The 16,799-nt window shown below is 31.8% G+C and overlaps 2 protein-coding genes across 4 annotated transcripts; both read right to left on the bottom strand.

The window, feature by feature from the left end:
• Nucleotides 1–374: 374 nt before the first annotated feature.
• LOC132294773 (probable 6-phosphogluconolactonase 2) lies at nt 375–3,973 on the bottom strand. Its single transcript, XM_059792753.1, has 4 exons — nt 3,868–3,973; nt 2,998–3,199; nt 2,764–2,899; nt 375–1,103 (listed from the first exon to the last, which is right to left on the bottom strand). The coding sequence occupies exons 2-4, from the start codon at nt 3,168–3,170 to the stop codon at nt 633–635; spliced, it is 780 nt and encodes a 259-aa protein (XP_059648736.1). The 5' UTR covers nt 3,171–3,199; nt 3,868–3,973; the 3' UTR covers nt 375–632.
• Nucleotides 3,974–11,242: 7,269 nt separating this feature from the next.
• LOC132294775 (uncharacterized) lies at nt 11,243–15,961 on the bottom strand. 3 transcript variants are annotated; one of them, XM_059792754.1, is made up of 5 exons: nt 15,604–15,961; nt 14,724–14,788; nt 14,436–14,611; nt 11,907–12,015; nt 11,243–11,761 (listed from the first exon to the last, which is right to left on the bottom strand). In XM_059792754.1, exons 1-5 carry the CDS (start codon nt 15,887–15,889, stop codon nt 11,462–11,464), a joined length of 936 nt encoding a protein of 311 aa, XP_059648737.1. In that variant the 5' UTR covers nt 15,890–15,961; the 3' UTR covers nt 11,243–11,461. The 3 variants fall into 3 exon arrangements, with proteins under 3 accessions (XP_059648737.1, XP_059648738.1, XP_059648739.1); XM_059792755.1 differs by having other exon boundaries at nt 11,674–11,813; XM_059792756.1 differs by having other exon boundaries at nt 11,709–11,829.
• Nucleotides 15,962–16,799: the final 838 nt, after the last annotated feature.

The raw sequence follows: 16,799 nt of genomic DNA on the forward strand, positions 1-16,799 counted from the left end.
TTGATCTCATCTTATGAGAGTATCATTTTCAAAACTTTTGTCCTTAAAAATGACACTTGATGCAGATCATTTTATTGAAAGTTAGGGATAAGATAGAGTAGGTGAAGCAGATAATCTTTGATTTTGCCGGAGTGGTGTCGGATTATACGGTAGCATTTGTCTTTGAAAATCAGCAGCTGATATGATGCACGCACACACGCATTTCATTGTATATATACATATATTTATATTTATTTTAAGTGTTAATCACATTGATACTTGCAGAATCTTAATTTTAAGTTATCTGTTGGTATAGTTTGATATCACCTGGAAAATGAGCTATAATAGTTTAGCATTGTAGGTAACATTTTTAATACAAACTCTTCTTGACATCATTTAACTGAACAATTCATGAGAATAAAATTGAAAGCTTGAAAAGTTTCTTGCAAAAAGGATAAATCACACTTCCCCAACCCCTACAAAAGGATGACTAACCTAACATTATATAGAAAAAAATTAATAATAATACAAGGAAGAAGAAAATAACAAATGAAAGAAGGGATTCCATAGATTTCAAATCCCCCCTCTAAATACGAACATACAATTCACCAGAACAGGGTAGACTGTAGACCTACTTGTAAAATCGAAAACTGTCAAAGTTTCGAGGCTGCTGGCCTGTCCAGAAACCACACCAGCTTCCCTTTGGTTGGCTGGACCATCCTTGCAGGCAATGATGAGCATTCCGGCCCGACGTTATTAATCGCCGAGCGCAGGGCCTCTGCTTTGCTGCTTCCCGTCACCACCACAGCCACATTGGAAGCCGAGTTGATGACAGGGAAAGTGAAAGTGATCCTCTCAGGCGGAGGCTTGGGCGAATCAGTTATAAAAGTTACCCATTCATCCTTCTCATCAAGCACCGAGTGATCAGGGAACAGTGAAGCCACATGCCCATCGGAGCCCATTCCAAGAAGGATGAGGTCGAACTTGGGACAGTCGCTGATCTCAGACACGCTTACTATGCGGGTTCTCACAAGTTGTCGGATGGCAAACTCATAGTCCTCGGCAGCTTTCTCTGCCGACACTGAATCATTGATGGAATGTACATGACTCGGAACAATGGGCACCTGTTTATAATAATCATGCAAACCGATGAGTTGCAGAGCATGGGCACCTGTTTATAAAAATAATGACTCGGAACAATGGGCACCTGTTTACAAATCATGCATAAGATTTGTGAAGAATGTAGGGTTTTACCCTCTCAGAAATGGGAAGTAAATGGCTAAAGTCTAAATTTATTATGCCAGTTAATAATCTCATTACATGAAGATTGTAACAATGAAACAGAGTACAGAGGAAGAAAAATTATGCTTAAAAGAAGAAATAACTACTAAGAGGAACCTATAAAAAAACTCAAGATTTTCTAAATTCCATGTTTCCACCAAATTTAGTCTAACATGAAAACAGACTTTATAACCCTAAATGCAAAAACTACACACACATCTTCAGACGACCTTATTTCATAATCAACAAATGGGACCAGTTAGCTACCCACCATTGTCGTATATTATTGCCTGGTACAGCCCACCCCCACCCTCTCTTCCTAAATATGTGTGTATATATATATATATATACATGCTTAACCAACTTTTAATGTTTTCTCCACCGATGTATGGTAAGCTTATCTATTCAATCATTGTTTAGAACACCACTGTTCTTTTACTTTGACATATACGGAGTAATATAAACAAAACCATACAATCTTGGATTATCAAGGATTATGGTTCAAACTCTGAGGATGATGATAAGCATCTTCTAACCGACAATACGGAAACTTGTGCTATCAAAACGTACCATTATTAAAACATCCAATACACGTATAACATATTCAATGAAGTCAAATAATCTTACAGATAATTCCATACTTCAAAAACATTCATTGTCCAAGGAAATTTGAAATAACTAGTCAAAACTATGTACTTAAAGTTTTTATAATATCTTAACAACAATTAAAAAAATAAAAATAAAAATAAAAGGACTGCAAAAATACAAGTTGTCGTACATTATTTGACTTATGAGATGGAAATTTATAGTCATACCAACATCAATTTTATAATGTTAAGAGTTTATGATCAGTAAAAGATGTAGCACGTTTTGTTGCAGAATTGAATAAGTGAAATACTACATGTATTACCAAAAATCCGCCATCATCATTAGAGTGAAATTTTTTGAGTAAAACAGAGATGCTCCTATATTATACCCAGTACCACCGGCAACATCTTAAAAATGTAACAGTCAACCATGCCACGATAATGAAAAAACTGAGAGAAAATAAGAAAAATATTCAGATAGCTCGCATGTAGGAGTTGGATTGTATAAACAGCATACCATATCAAACCACTAAAGAGGAATGAGAATGCTTCGATATGGTATACACCATATCGAACTATTAAAGAGGAATCTCAATGCTTAGATAAACCCTAAATTTCAACCCAATGATTCCTTATTACGAGTAAAGGGCCATTGCTTGGTGCACCGATAAAGTGCTCAATCTATCAAGCGTGAGAACTCCGGTTCCAACTTGAGAGCAGTTATTTTGTTTAAATAACGCCAATGTTTAGGTCTATATCAAGTCCTCCCTTCTCAACATCCTCCACTAACAGGGAGAAAAATGAGTAATGACCCTTATTCAACTTCTTTAGCACGGTAAAAATTCTCATATAAATGAAAAGAAATTCAAATGCATACCTCTTTTAAGATCTACAGAAATGAAGATTAGGTTAATACCTTGGACAAAAGTCCCTCCTTTGCCAGCTTATAATTGCTATCAGAATGATTTCTTGCCACGACACGCTCATCAGCCCAGAATATGTACCATTTGGCCCAGTCAACAGTTTTGTTATATGGAGCTTCACAAAGTTTTCTGCACTCCACCATAAAAATTCCAAACAAGTTTACGAAACCATGAAAAAGGGAAAACGAAAGCAAATAAAAAATCTCAAGAGAAGAAGGAATTGATACCCCATCAAGCGAATGAGAGAACCACCGGACAGAGCAATGGCAAAAACACCGCGCTCTTTCACCGACACCTCTGATAATTCTGCAATATAGTCCGCTAAATCGGTGCTTAACTCGTCCGAATTTTCATGTATCCTCAACTCCCCTCTATCTTTATGAGCTCCGGAAACATCCATACTTGTGACAAGGGTAATTTGCAAGACAGCTCCATTTTAGAAACAACACCAAAAAGGACCAAATCTTAGTTTTTTAGAATTACAACACAAATGCAATATCAACTACAGAAATTAAATGGGTTTTTTAGTTTAGTAACACACTGTCTTTTATTTATTTATTATTTATTTATTTTATATAATTTTGATAAGAAAAACAACCCAATGTCTCTTCAACATTACAGATTAACTAGAACATTAACATATACATATATCATTCACTGAGAGATTCCATTCTGAATACATATAACAATAGAATTGTTCTTCACTACAGCAGTCGAAGATTCAATAAATAAAATCATAAAAAATAAAAATGAAAAAATAAATAATAATAATAATAAAAATCTCAGCATAAATAGAGTTCAGATTAATAACAATCCAACTGAAGGGAATGGCAGTAATTAACTAGAGATTGAGGCAAAAAAAAAACTGGAATTGAATCAAAATATCAAACAAATGGAATATAGTCAATATACTGCAAATACAGACAAACCCCATATTAATTAAAACACTATCAATTACATCCCATTACAGCAACAAACAAATAATTCAAGATTGATCTATTGAAATCCAAGATTCCATAAAATTCAACCGATACCAGAATCTATATATATACAGAGAGACGCATATATAGAATGAAAAACAAAAACAAAATGCTTACAAGGAAGACGAAAAGGAATATAGGCAAGTTGCAGAGGAGGAAGAAACTGACGCAAGCGGAAGGTGGGTCTCAACAAATTGTATTATATACACATATGTGTGTGTGTGTGTGTGCGTATATATAATTATATATATGTATGAGTCTAATCTATACCATTTCAGTGATAATAATAGGAGTTACCAAGATGAAGAGAAGAATTTACCTTCCACGTGCATCCAATGATTGAGACAAAAACGCACAGAAAAATCCGTCTGTCTCTATCTTTACAAAGTAAATGGATAAAAATATAAAATGAAGGAGAGAAGCAAAAGTAAAATAAAACACCCCCATCTCTCTCTCCTCTTTTTTTCTAATACAGAAGGGGGAAAAAATTCTCTCTTCTAGATCCTCTGCTATCATATCGGAAGTTCTAGAATTCATGAACAAGTAGAAAAGCCTCTACACTCCAAAATATATTATTGATAAAAATAAATAAATAAATAATAATGGAAATGAAACTTATTAAAAAAGATTATTTGGTCAATAGTTTCTCGGAACTCAATTAAAAAAAGGAGTTACTTTCGTAGAATTGTCTTATAATTTATAATTTTTATATTTTAAAAAAAAATTAAACAGACTTATAATCGTTGTTCATTTTATTGTGTAACTGTACTGTGTGAATGTATTTCTTAACTTATAAAAATAATTTTAGTGAAGGATTTTTGTCATGAGGGGACCCGCGATTGAAAAACAAGTTTAGGTTGGTAATAAATTTTGTTTTTTGTGACTAAAATTAGGCACGAGCCAGCATGTGCTAGCGATGGGCGGTGCTGAAATTTTTGCAAATGACTACTCTTAAATTTTTTTTATTTAATTTCTAATTTAAATTTTAAAAAAAATTATAAAATAATCAAAAACAAAAATATTAAAAAAAATTTAAATTGAAAACCCAATTGTTATTTTATTTTAGTTAAAAAAAATTAAATTTAGTAGAATAACTTTTACTTTGACGAATTTTAAATTGGGAACTCAATTGAAATAGTAGAAGAATTTTAAATTAGAAACCCAATTAGTATTTTTGTTTTAGTTAAAATTAAAATTAGTAGAAGAAATTTTTCATTGACAAATTTTAAATTGGAAATTCAATTGATTTAGTAGAATAATTTTAAATTGAAATCCAATTTGTATTTTATGCTATATAAAATTAAAATTAGAATAAGGTTGTATTCGGTTTTATGGAATTGAAACTTTAGAATTAGAATTTGTGGAATTGAAAAAAAATAACTCACAAAATTGAATCAAAATTTAATCTAATTCCACTAATTCTAATTCCAAGGCTCTAATTCCATATAGCCAAAAGATTTTTACATAAACGAATTTTAAATTGGAAACCCAATTAAATTAGTAGAAGGATTTTAAATTGGAAACCCAATTGATTTTTTTTTTAGTTGAAATTTAAATTAAAATTATTTGAAGATTTTTAATACAACTCAATGATTTGAAACACCTTTTACTATAAATGTTTGATTTTATGAAATTTTACAAAATATCTTCAAAAAATTTTAATCGATTCTCCAACTTCTTTTTGTTTTTTTGCTTTATTTTATTTATTTATTTATTTATTTTGACATTTCTTTGATTTTCTTCAAAAAGATTTTGCATTCCTTCCTTCAATAAAACTCTATTTTTTTTTTCCCTTCAAAATTCTCATTTTTTTTTTTTTTTGTTTGTTTGTTTTTCTCCTTCTTCCTCCTTCCTGAATTTTTCCTTTGGGGGGAAAGAGGTGATATCGTTGGGCCCGTTGGTCCTTTGGTATTATGCTCTGGATATTGATTGTGCACCGTTAGCACTTCTATTTTTTGACTTTTTGACTTGCTACATCTTTAATTGAAAAAATAAAATTATTTTATCATGTTAATTTTGCCTAAATGAATTTCTAAATCCTACTAAAAGTTTACATTTGATTAGTACAATCAATATTTAATTTGCATAAAATAGAACTTGTACATAACCATCTAAGGAATTAAAAAAAAAAAAAAAAAAAAAAAATAGTCATATGTCAAATGACGTGGCAAGGTGTGGATAATGACGTGGACCACATATTTGCTTGCTTAGATGCCACATGGCACTAGTACACATGCAGGATTACACGTGATATTGATGTGGATAATGACATGGCACAATGTGGCAGATGATACAACATCAGTGTAGCGTTGACATGGAGTGGAATGACAAATGCCCAACTATCAATCCAATCCTAATTTATTACCAAAATTTTTAACCTCATTTTTATTATTTTTTTTAGAAATTTCTCCACTATATATAAAAAGTTTAATTATTCATGCACTTTAATATATATATATATATATATATTAAGAAAAGGAAAACACTCACACTATTGCTACTAACATAATTGAATATTCAATTTTCGATCATACCGTTTAGCGTTCGTTTGGGGTTACTAATGGAATAAAAAAATTGTTTTTACCAATACGAATGTCAAAAAAATATGGTCACAAAAAAGACTGTTAGGTGTTTGGTTATCCATTATAACATGTACTTTTCATAATTAAATTATTGTGTAACTATTTTTAAAAATATTTTATTGTTAAATTTACAATAATATCCTTCAATAGATGGTAAGATATTTAATAATATCAACTTTATTAAGGAATAAATGTAATTGTCTTTATAAAAAACAAAAAAACAAAGGGCATAACTGATAAACGAAAAATAGTTACCTAAAATATTCAACTTTTACTCGTAACACAACTTTAAAAGTTACTAATTCTTCATTCAAACACTCTACTGAACTAAATTTTGTATTAATTAAAAGCGCTTTTAATGACTATTAAACACATCTAAACACAAATTTTTAAAATAAAAAAGAAGCAATTTCAAAGGGCTCTTACACTATGTCTCGCACTATTTAAGTTAGGAGTGTGGTTTGAAAGCTATACCCCAAGGACTTACCTCCCAAATCCCTACCAACACCGCTATATCCCTGAAAAAATTATTATTTGCACACTCCATTCAATTCATTTACTAAGGGCCCGTTTGGCAACCATAGTTGCTTTGTGCTTTTGGTTTGACCCGAATTGGAACCAATGTTTCTTATTTTAGAGTGTGTTCAAATTTAGAAACTTATTTGGTAACGTAAATTTGTTACAAGATTTTTAGAAACAAAAATATAAAAGCATGTTTGGTAAAAAGTGTTGAAAGTTTGAAATTTTAAATGATTAGTTAAAACTGTTATTTTATATATATATATATATATATATATATATATATATATATATATTTGAACAGTGCTTTGCTACAGTGGAAGTAAATAAAAGCATCATTTTGATACTTTTAATTTTGGTCTAAATTTTGAAAGCGCTTCGGTACTATTCAAAGGTACAATAAATATTACCAAAAATATTTTGTAATTTTACTTCGTTATACTGCATTAACAAAAATAAAAAATACAAAACAAAAGCACTAGCCAATCATTTCCTAATCAAAATACTCGGTTAGACAAAGGTAATAATCTGCATATGCTTTATATTTTAATTTTGCCACATGTAAGATGTGACTTCCAAAATCGTATTTACTCCATGTAAACATTTTAATCACATGTGTTTTTTTTATTTTATTTTATTTTATTTTTAGTTCAAAGGCATTTAGAACGTGGGAGGCAGCCATTGCCATTTTCTTTTAGGACCCACTAAATGTTAAAACCCTTTTCGTATTGGAATTCTTCTCTCTTTTATGCGTTCATCGTTCCACCTAATACAGCTAATTTAACTAGAACAAGTGTGTTCTTTTTTTTTTTTTTTTTTTTTTTTTAATCTTTTTTTTCTCTTCTAATTCAATATTAAAAAAAAATTTAGTGATTAAGTATTTGTAGGAGTTTATATGGTTCGATATAGACCAATTTAAGATTATTTTGGAACCAAACTAATTCTAACGAATTCATAAAATTTGAAACCAAACCGAACCATTTGACCAAATGAATCAAACCAAATCAAATCATAAAAAACCGGATTAGTTCGGTTCGGTTTCACGATATATATATATATATATTTCCTTTCTTGTTACAAAAGTGTTCATATTTCAAAATCCACATGCACAATTATAAACCAAGTTACCAACATATTCACAACTATTAATATATTCAGAATTTTTAATTCATTAATCTTTAACACTTCTGAAACTGAAATGAATAAATTCCAAAATTTTAATAACCTAATACATTTATAATTATTAAGTGAACAATAAATAATCAGACACAATTCAAAGTTCAGCCACTAAAAAATGTAAAAATATCATATAATAAATTAATAAGACTTAAGAAAATTAAGAGTGGACCATAGAATTTATAGTTGTTACAAACATCTAACTAATTTGAATTGTAGGATTATATTATATTATATTATATATACCCTATAATTTAACATATATATAAAAATAAATAAACACACATATCTATATAAAATATAACTGTTCGATTCGGTCTAATTCGATCTTAAAGGACCAATGATTTTACAAATTTAGAATAGTGACCAAACCAACATATCCGATTTGATCGAATTTTCAATTTGAACGAATTTTTGTGCAATTCGGAAGGATGAGGAGTATGGATTCCATCGCGTCAATGAAAGGCCCGTGCCTGATACAACCAGACATATTAATTTTGTCCGATCATATAGAAATAGGACTCCTATAAGCACTCTAACAAAATAATTGAATATGAGAGATATAAAACTTGTTGATTTATTGCTACATTACAAGATATTTAATTTCATCACATGAACCTCAATTTTGTGGTCCTAGGTTGGGCGGTGGTCGATGTTTTTGGTACGTCTAAATTATGTGATGTCATCACCTTTTAGATGCCAACAAACTATGTAGCTACTATGCTTTAATGGCTAATGGATATAGACACATCCCAATAAAAAGGAACTCTATAATGCGACACAAGTACGGATGAAATGTCCTTTTCAAAATAATGGGTTGGACACCCAATTAGGTTTTTTCTGTCAACCAGTTATCAATGAAACAAAAGATATGTCTAGATCACATTATGGGAATTGAAATGTCACACACCACTTGTTTGTTAGTGCCCCTAACCTGTTCCATAGATGGACTTGCCAAATATGGACATGTTGCCTACTTTTCTTTGATTGATATATATATATATATATATATATATATATATATATATATATATATATATATTTGTTTCATATTGAATTATTTGTAAGAATTTTTGTTTATTTTTATTTTTATTTTTATTTTTTTATAAATGGTTTATTCAGAATTGAATCTAATTCTAATTGAAAAGGTCAAAATTTTCAGGATGGGTAAAAAGTCAACTTATCAGGTAGAGTTAGCCCCTAAACCAAAATTGTTCTACTAATTCTTTTGTTTTAGTTCTTAGTGATGAAATAGAAAGAAAAAAAACATTCCATTTTGTGGTCTCATATCCAAGTTGCATCAATCAAGAAGGAAAATCTGCTGAACAAATCAAATATTACTTCTCAATGAATATTAGTGCTAGTCTTGACTTAAGTCCGGCGAAGCCTGAACAAATGTAGATGCGAGAACGGAAGTGTAAAAACAACAAAATTTAAAATTTATTTAGAATAGACATGTCTCCGTAACGTTGTACGTTAGTACGCAATTCACTAAAAAATGAATAATCATATTTTTAATTTTAAAGAAAAGTAACCTTAGAATTTTTTTTTTAAGCATCTTTTTATGTATTTCATTGATTTCAGAGAGCTTGAATCGGATGGTGAATTTATATATTCACAATCTGAGATCGGATTATTTATTTGAATCTTAGAAAAATGGTCATTATATCCTCTCAATGCTAAATAAAAATATATATATGCCATACATTTCAATGGTCCAAGTTTGTAAGCAAAAAGAGAAAGAAGAAGATTATGCGTTTCATTGATCTCACGAATTACTGAGTGTACCTCAAATTTATATATAAAGAGATGCTACATCAAAGCAAGTAGTAAAATTTACGAATCTCATACCAATTTACTAACAAAGAAAGTAGTAAAATAAACTAAAAAAAATATAAACTATGTTTTTTTTAAAAATAAAATAAAAAATACTACGTTTTACTAGACCATGAGTTGGGCAGTCTCTGCAGAGCAACTGCATCAAGACTCCAGCTGAAAATCATCACTAAGAGTCAAAAAATGGAACAATCTCTACTTGCATAACTCCTCCACTAATTCCATCAAAAACGAAGTCATCAGCAGATCGATAAATCTTTGTAAAAATGCATCCACTTCTAAGAGGAGCTGATTGACACATCTGCACTTCACATGTATACTTTCCAGCAGAAATGTACCCCAAAAAAAAAAAAAAAAAAGGAAAAAGCATTCTGTACCTTAAAGAACAGAGTATTCTTGGCAGCATACGACCCACTAAATGAAAGTTACCAAATTAACCAGTTTAAATATGACCCGGAGCTCAGCCAGCATACAGTTGCAGAACCCTGTCCGGGAGTTGAACTTCATGCACCATAAATGCCACCCCATGACGAAGCTTACTAGCTTTAGGAGAGTCAAGACTCCAAAATAACTCTTAAGGAGAGACCTGGTTGCACACATGCATGCATCCTGGTGTGTGCCAAAACACAAAATGCATCACAGTACAGAGGTATCTCCATCAATTTTCTAAAGGTAGAAAACAAACGGGTAACTGTAGATAAACAAAAAGGAGGAAGCGAATCTGGCTTACGATTGGTCAAATTATTAAATAGTTAGATCAAATTTATCAAGTAATGTTCTCTTGCTCACCGGTGAGCAAGAAACTCTCTCCGTACCAAGCATGGTGATAGTTGGATATGATTTTAAGTGTAAAAAAGGTAATTACCAAAAAAAAAAAAAAAAAAAACATAACAACCATATTCAACAATCACCATGCTTGGTGTGGATAAATTTATTGCACACCGATGAGGAGATCGTTTTTGTGGATTTATCTTAGTATAAGAGATTCTCAACCTAAAACCACACCCTTACTGGGGGCCTTATGAGCAGATAATCACTGGGGTTTGCAATCATTCATACAGAATGAGAGTGATGTGATATGGAGCAAAAACACTAACTAAAATTTGGCATTAGCACACAAATATCCTGTGTAGAAACTAAATCATTGAGCTAGAAAATCAATTATGATGCCTCGAAAATTGTGGAAGGTTGGTTGAAGTTGAGGGCTTTCCAAGAGAAGAGGAAGTAAGAAAAAGAATGAATAGAAGAGTAAGATTTTTCATGCTCCACAAGTAGTCACAATTTCTAACAGAATGGAGACAGAACTACCTTTGCCATTCATCATAAGATCCATAACCCATAAAATAGTTAAGACACTCTTAAAGGTAAAGAAATGAAAATTGAAGAAGAAACAAAATTTTACACCATTGATGACCTAAAAACAAACCAGTCTGTACAGACCAGAAGTAAAGCTATTTCACAATCGAAGTAGGATGCAGAAGTTATCTCTTTGAAACCAGATCAAAATGTCACTTAAATAATCATTCATACCCAAAATTTCACTTAAATACTCCGTACCTTTAAGGTTCTGCATGACCATTTTGCATCATACATTGCAACTAATCAAGGTACAGAGTTACTTTTTTAAACATTGCATATGGCAGCTTTAATCTCCAATCTCTCAGTTTCCGGCTTAATGGTCTTCCTTTTGAAGAAGGGCCTCTATTTTCCTTTACGTCTGCCAGCCTCCACACACAGCTGCCTGATTCTGTTTCAACTGAATCCAGGAAAAAGACACTATTCTTTTCTTGACATCTATTTTGTAAATCTTCTACGTAACTTACCCACATAGGCATGTCTTTAAACCGATCCAAGTCATCTGGTACTTTTAGCAGCCGCTCTGCACCTGGAGAAGAAACCTTCAAAAAATGAAAGAGAATGTTTTGTTTAACATCTGAGCTCTTTCGCCTCCTGGAAAATTTCAATTCTATAATAATTAAAATTATTAAATAGTTAAATTTCGCAACGCTGAAGAGAAAATGAGATCCATAAGTAGGTATTTACTTCAAGAGCCAAATCATCAGGTATTTCTCCCGCGGCACCTAATTCCTCTAACCTTTTCTTGTATTGGCGGCTGTAATCTTCAATCTCTTCCATGCTGGGGCACCCATATCTAATGAAAACAGACCATTGTCAGGAAGAAAAACAAAATGAACCTTGGGAAACCAAGTTCAAATAGCATCTAATATTATAACCATGACACTAGCACAGGAGAATATTTTATACTTTCATATAGCCATTATCAAAATATAAATCATTGTTATGGCAATTTATAACAGATTAAACAGCGTGGGAACACAAGAAAAAGATAATAATATCAATTGAATTCCAAAATAAAATCACTCTTTCTTCATATTTACCACAAAAAGCCTTTATAATACAACACACCTTCCTAATATCATATAAAAAATCACACGTTCCAGTCAACATCACTAAAAATAATTGTTATTGTTCTTATTAATGGATCAAGCGAAGAAAAATCATTATTAGATGATTTTCACCATTTGATATTGCTCAATTGTCAATGTCCCTAAAGGTGTTCTATTGCCCCATAATTTTGATTAATTTAAATGGTTAACATCATATACTTTGATGACTTTACAGAGGTAAGTTGTGAAATATACCAACCAAAACAAAAATCCACAAATAGGTCTCATCAGATCACGGCCCTAACCACTTCATGACTTCTATTGATTGTGAGGAAGCATTAGAGTGACATAGGATGAAGAGAAAAGAAGTCAGGGAAGCCATTGAAAGGATTTAGAAGTTGATATGTGGGTTTTGAAGCATAGAAGTAGGTAAAGTATCCGTGCACACACAATACTCAAACATGAGTATAGGATATGTGTTCGACACTTCTGGTAACATGCACCTTAAAAACATATTCAATGATTCAATTTTAGCATAATAGTGCTTCAAAACAAGTGAAATACCCATTTAAAAACTATGTAATATAAAGAAATTATTTTACTTTACACAAATAAAATAGAAATGTTAGATTACATAAATAATTAGCAGTGTTTATGTGTCCTATTTAGGAATTTGATATATTTGACACTTGAATACACACTCGTATCCCAAGTCCAAGTAACATAAGTTTGCTGTAATGGTGTGTAATGAGGTTTTCCTCAAGGTATAACAAAGATATAGGACTATATGGAAACCGAAACAAGCCCAAAGGAGAAAGACAAGCATGGAAGTCAAAAGGGTTTTTTGATGGGTCCTCGAGGATAGGATAGGATATCTGAAGGAATATGACCATCATGAGTGTTAGGTGTGGGAATTAGTAATGAATGGGAGTGATTAAATGCATTGAGCATTGATTTAATGTAGTAGATTGAGCATTTCATACAATAAGACAATATTGATTTAAAGTAGGAACCAAGTTGACGTCACATGGAGTTGCAAGCAAGTTATTTCTCAAGCTCAACATAATAGTGAGAAATAATCAATTTCTCTTCCTTTAGGCATGGTTAAATTTCATATGTGCCAGAAGTAAAGGCTTTATCAACGAACCTTAAATTTCAATTACCAAACCAATTACCCTTCAAATCCCATGGAGTGTTTTTTAATGGTTTATGAGGTAAGACATATGGTAGGTAAAAACTATGTGGATCTTGAGTCATGCTCCCAACACAGTAACTTTTAAGATATGCCAAAGTACTTCACAAGTTTGTCTTCAGTATCTCTTCAACTTATCTGTAGACAGGAGATCCTGGAGAATCTTCAATGTCTCTTCAAGACTTATCCATTGAATGGAGGTACCTGAGAGTGTCCAATCATTTTCAAAATCTGTCCATAGATAGTAGGTATTTGAGACAATTCAACATCTTTCTGAGACTTATATAGAGAGGAGATTCTTGAGAATGAACAATATCCACAAAACCATGGCTTATTGTTTCATGCCTGTGGTGAAGGCAATGAGGTTTATCTACATAAAGGACTTCCTCATGGCAAGACATGCCGAGAGAAGACTCATCCATTAGATACGAGGTTCTTACTATATAAATGTCATCTACAAGACATGATTAGAAACTAAGTACAATTACGAGGTTTCATGAGTCAAAGCAGAAGAGGGCCTTAAATGGCCTTTTACATACCCTTCTAGTATTACTGGTGCAACTGTGCTCAACTAAAAATTTAGGCATGGTGCTACAAAAGAAATTTATAGCTATACGTGCCACGTAAGATCATCTTCCTCATTGCTGTGTGTAATGTGGGGTCATGTATACTCATTGTCTATAAAAGGATGGCAATTTTGACACTCACTGTCTTCTTTTGAAACTAGGCCCAGAGTTGGATGAATTGGGGGCAATTTTGAGAAAGTTGGAAACCACAAGGAAGGAAACCTCGAGAGAAAAAGCGATAGTTACTTTTTTTATTTTAAAAATTGTATATTTTGTGGAAACTCATTACTCAACTCAAGTCAATAAAATCTTTTCCCAACATTTAACTTTATATGTGGTGAATATTGAAAAATGTAAGGCTACAATGCAACAACAAAAAAAGTTGCATGGCTGAAGAACAGATTACTTGTTTGGCAGTTTGTCTAGTCTCACATAAATATATCCTCGAGGAGTAGTTTTGAAAGAATACAGCTTCATGTCATCACCAAACTGCAGCAGGACCTCATGGGCTATGGAAAGAGCATGTTCGCCCCAAGGGCAATTTTGCAGCACAACCCCACCTCCATCCCCTCCATCACCAATCTAAACATTAAAGCAACTAACATTAACTAAAATCCATGCTGATAACTAGATGGATGTTCAGCAGTAAGAATATTCAAATGATAATAAAATAAAAAATAAAAAAGAAGCATGCCTCGGGTTCAGCTTCATCCTCTTCCTCCCACGAATCAATGGGTTCTACCTCTCCATCCACTTCATCTGCATATTTAAACACATTCAGGCAGAGAAATCATCCATCAAACAAATACATGGAGGCCCTTATGTATGAAGATTGCTACAACAGTGCTGATGCTAAATTACATCCACGGAGTGACATGAAGATCAATTTTCAGAATTTAATATCAAATGACAGCAAACACCCTTTTCATTTAGTCTTCATAATCCAAGACAAATAATAAGAGGAAATAAGAAAATTAAACTATACCGAGAGAGTGCAATTAAATACTATTTGGTCCTTCACATTATGTTTTCAATATAAAAATTTAGCATGAACTGCGTGCATGACTTCATATAAGCATATAGACAAGAAACTATATATCTCTCTTATCAACTGATTAAAAAAAAAAAAACAGAAGGGTTTCTTGAAACTAAATAAATGAACAAATTAATAAAACTAAATTTAACCAAACCCAGATACTCTTTATTTGACACTTTAAAAGTAGTTCTCTAATTCTTGCAGTTGAGAGGAAAATTGAAAACAATTTTCAACTTGAAAAGGCAAAAGAAATCTTTTGAAGTGTTATCCAACAGTGAACATAATATATATATTTTTTAGTTCTTTCTAAAATTGGATATAAATTAACTTAGTAGAACATTTAATCAAACAACTGGTGTACACATGTCGAGTGGACAACTCATAATATGTTTTTCAGGGTAAGTTCCGAGTATCCCCAAAACCATTCACATATGAACTAATTAATCAAAACAAGGTAAGCACAATTAAATCATGAACACCAACTAAAAAAAAAACAGAGATCCACGAATATTTGGTTGAAAAGAAGCACAGTGCTTACAGAGACGTTGGTTTTTATTTGCAGACGAACTGGTGCTTAAATACCGAAAATTTGAGGAAGAAGCAAAAACGGAGGTGGGTTTTGAAGGAAAAGAAACCCAATCACGATGATGAAACGAAGAAGAAAAAGGAAATGAGTTAGGTTCCTGCAGGTATGGTGGTTGTGTTGGAAGACGATAATGGGTTGAGAAAGCAACCCTTATTGCGGATAAAGGTGAAGAAGAGAAGAGAGAACTCCGAACAGTATACAACAACAAACAGTGAATCCTACTGCCACCGCCGAACATCTTTGACGGTGACTAGTTTGCCCCTTCGTCCTTGCTAGTTTGTTTGATTTTTTGTTGCGAGATTTTCCCCAAACTTCAATATTTCTTGGATAAATTTAACACTTATACCCCTGAAATTTGAGTTTATTACACACATCGGTTAAGTTTGAACTTTATTACAATGGCTCCCTATCCAGGTCAGTTTGCTTACCGCTTTAAAAATTCTCATCAAATGTCATATTTGCCATTTCATTTTTAAATAAATTATACTAACCTCCTTTAAAATTCAAGCTTAATTTCACACGAAGTCAAACTTGTAAATTACACTAACCTCCTATATTTTTGTTCTAATTACAAACAACATAATATATATATATATATATATATATATATATATATATATATGTTTTTTCCAGCTTGCACGATCACAAAATTTCGTCCATACTAGTGAAGGGAATGGTGTTGGAACATGTTTCAAAGTTATATACACTTTACTTATCACCTTTCTCGGTGGGTTACAAAATCAAATGAAAATAATTGTTAGATTACATGATTAAATATAGGATTAAGTGTCAAAAAAAATTAACGCTATACAAACTATGTGCAAGAAACATTCTTATGAGAAGGAAAAAAAAAATGCAACTATATTATCTATTTTATGAGTAAATTGTCCCCTACTTATCAATTTTGACCAAATTTTTTTATTAAAATTCCCAAAGCCCTAGTGATGTAAGAATTTTTTTCCCTCTATATTCTCTCTCTTCAAATCCTGTCTTCTCCCTCTACAATAACATCACCATCCAAACTCTCCAACTCAATCTGTTCATCTAAGAATTCAATCTCCTTGTGATAATCATTCCAACTTCGGATTCCGAGATAATCAAGAACCCACTTGATCATACCCGGGAATTTGTTCTCGAATTGATTCAAC

Source organism: Cornus florida, unplaced genomic scaffold (genome assembly GCF_030987335.1).
Source record: "Cornus florida cultivar Cherokee Brave unplaced genomic scaffold, ASM3098733v1 CherokeeBrave_3.0.0_Hap2_Chr02, whole genome shotgun sequence".
In the NCBI taxonomy this organism is placed as follows: domain Eukaryota; kingdom Viridiplantae; phylum Streptophyta; class Magnoliopsida; order Cornales; family Cornaceae; genus Cornus; species Cornus florida.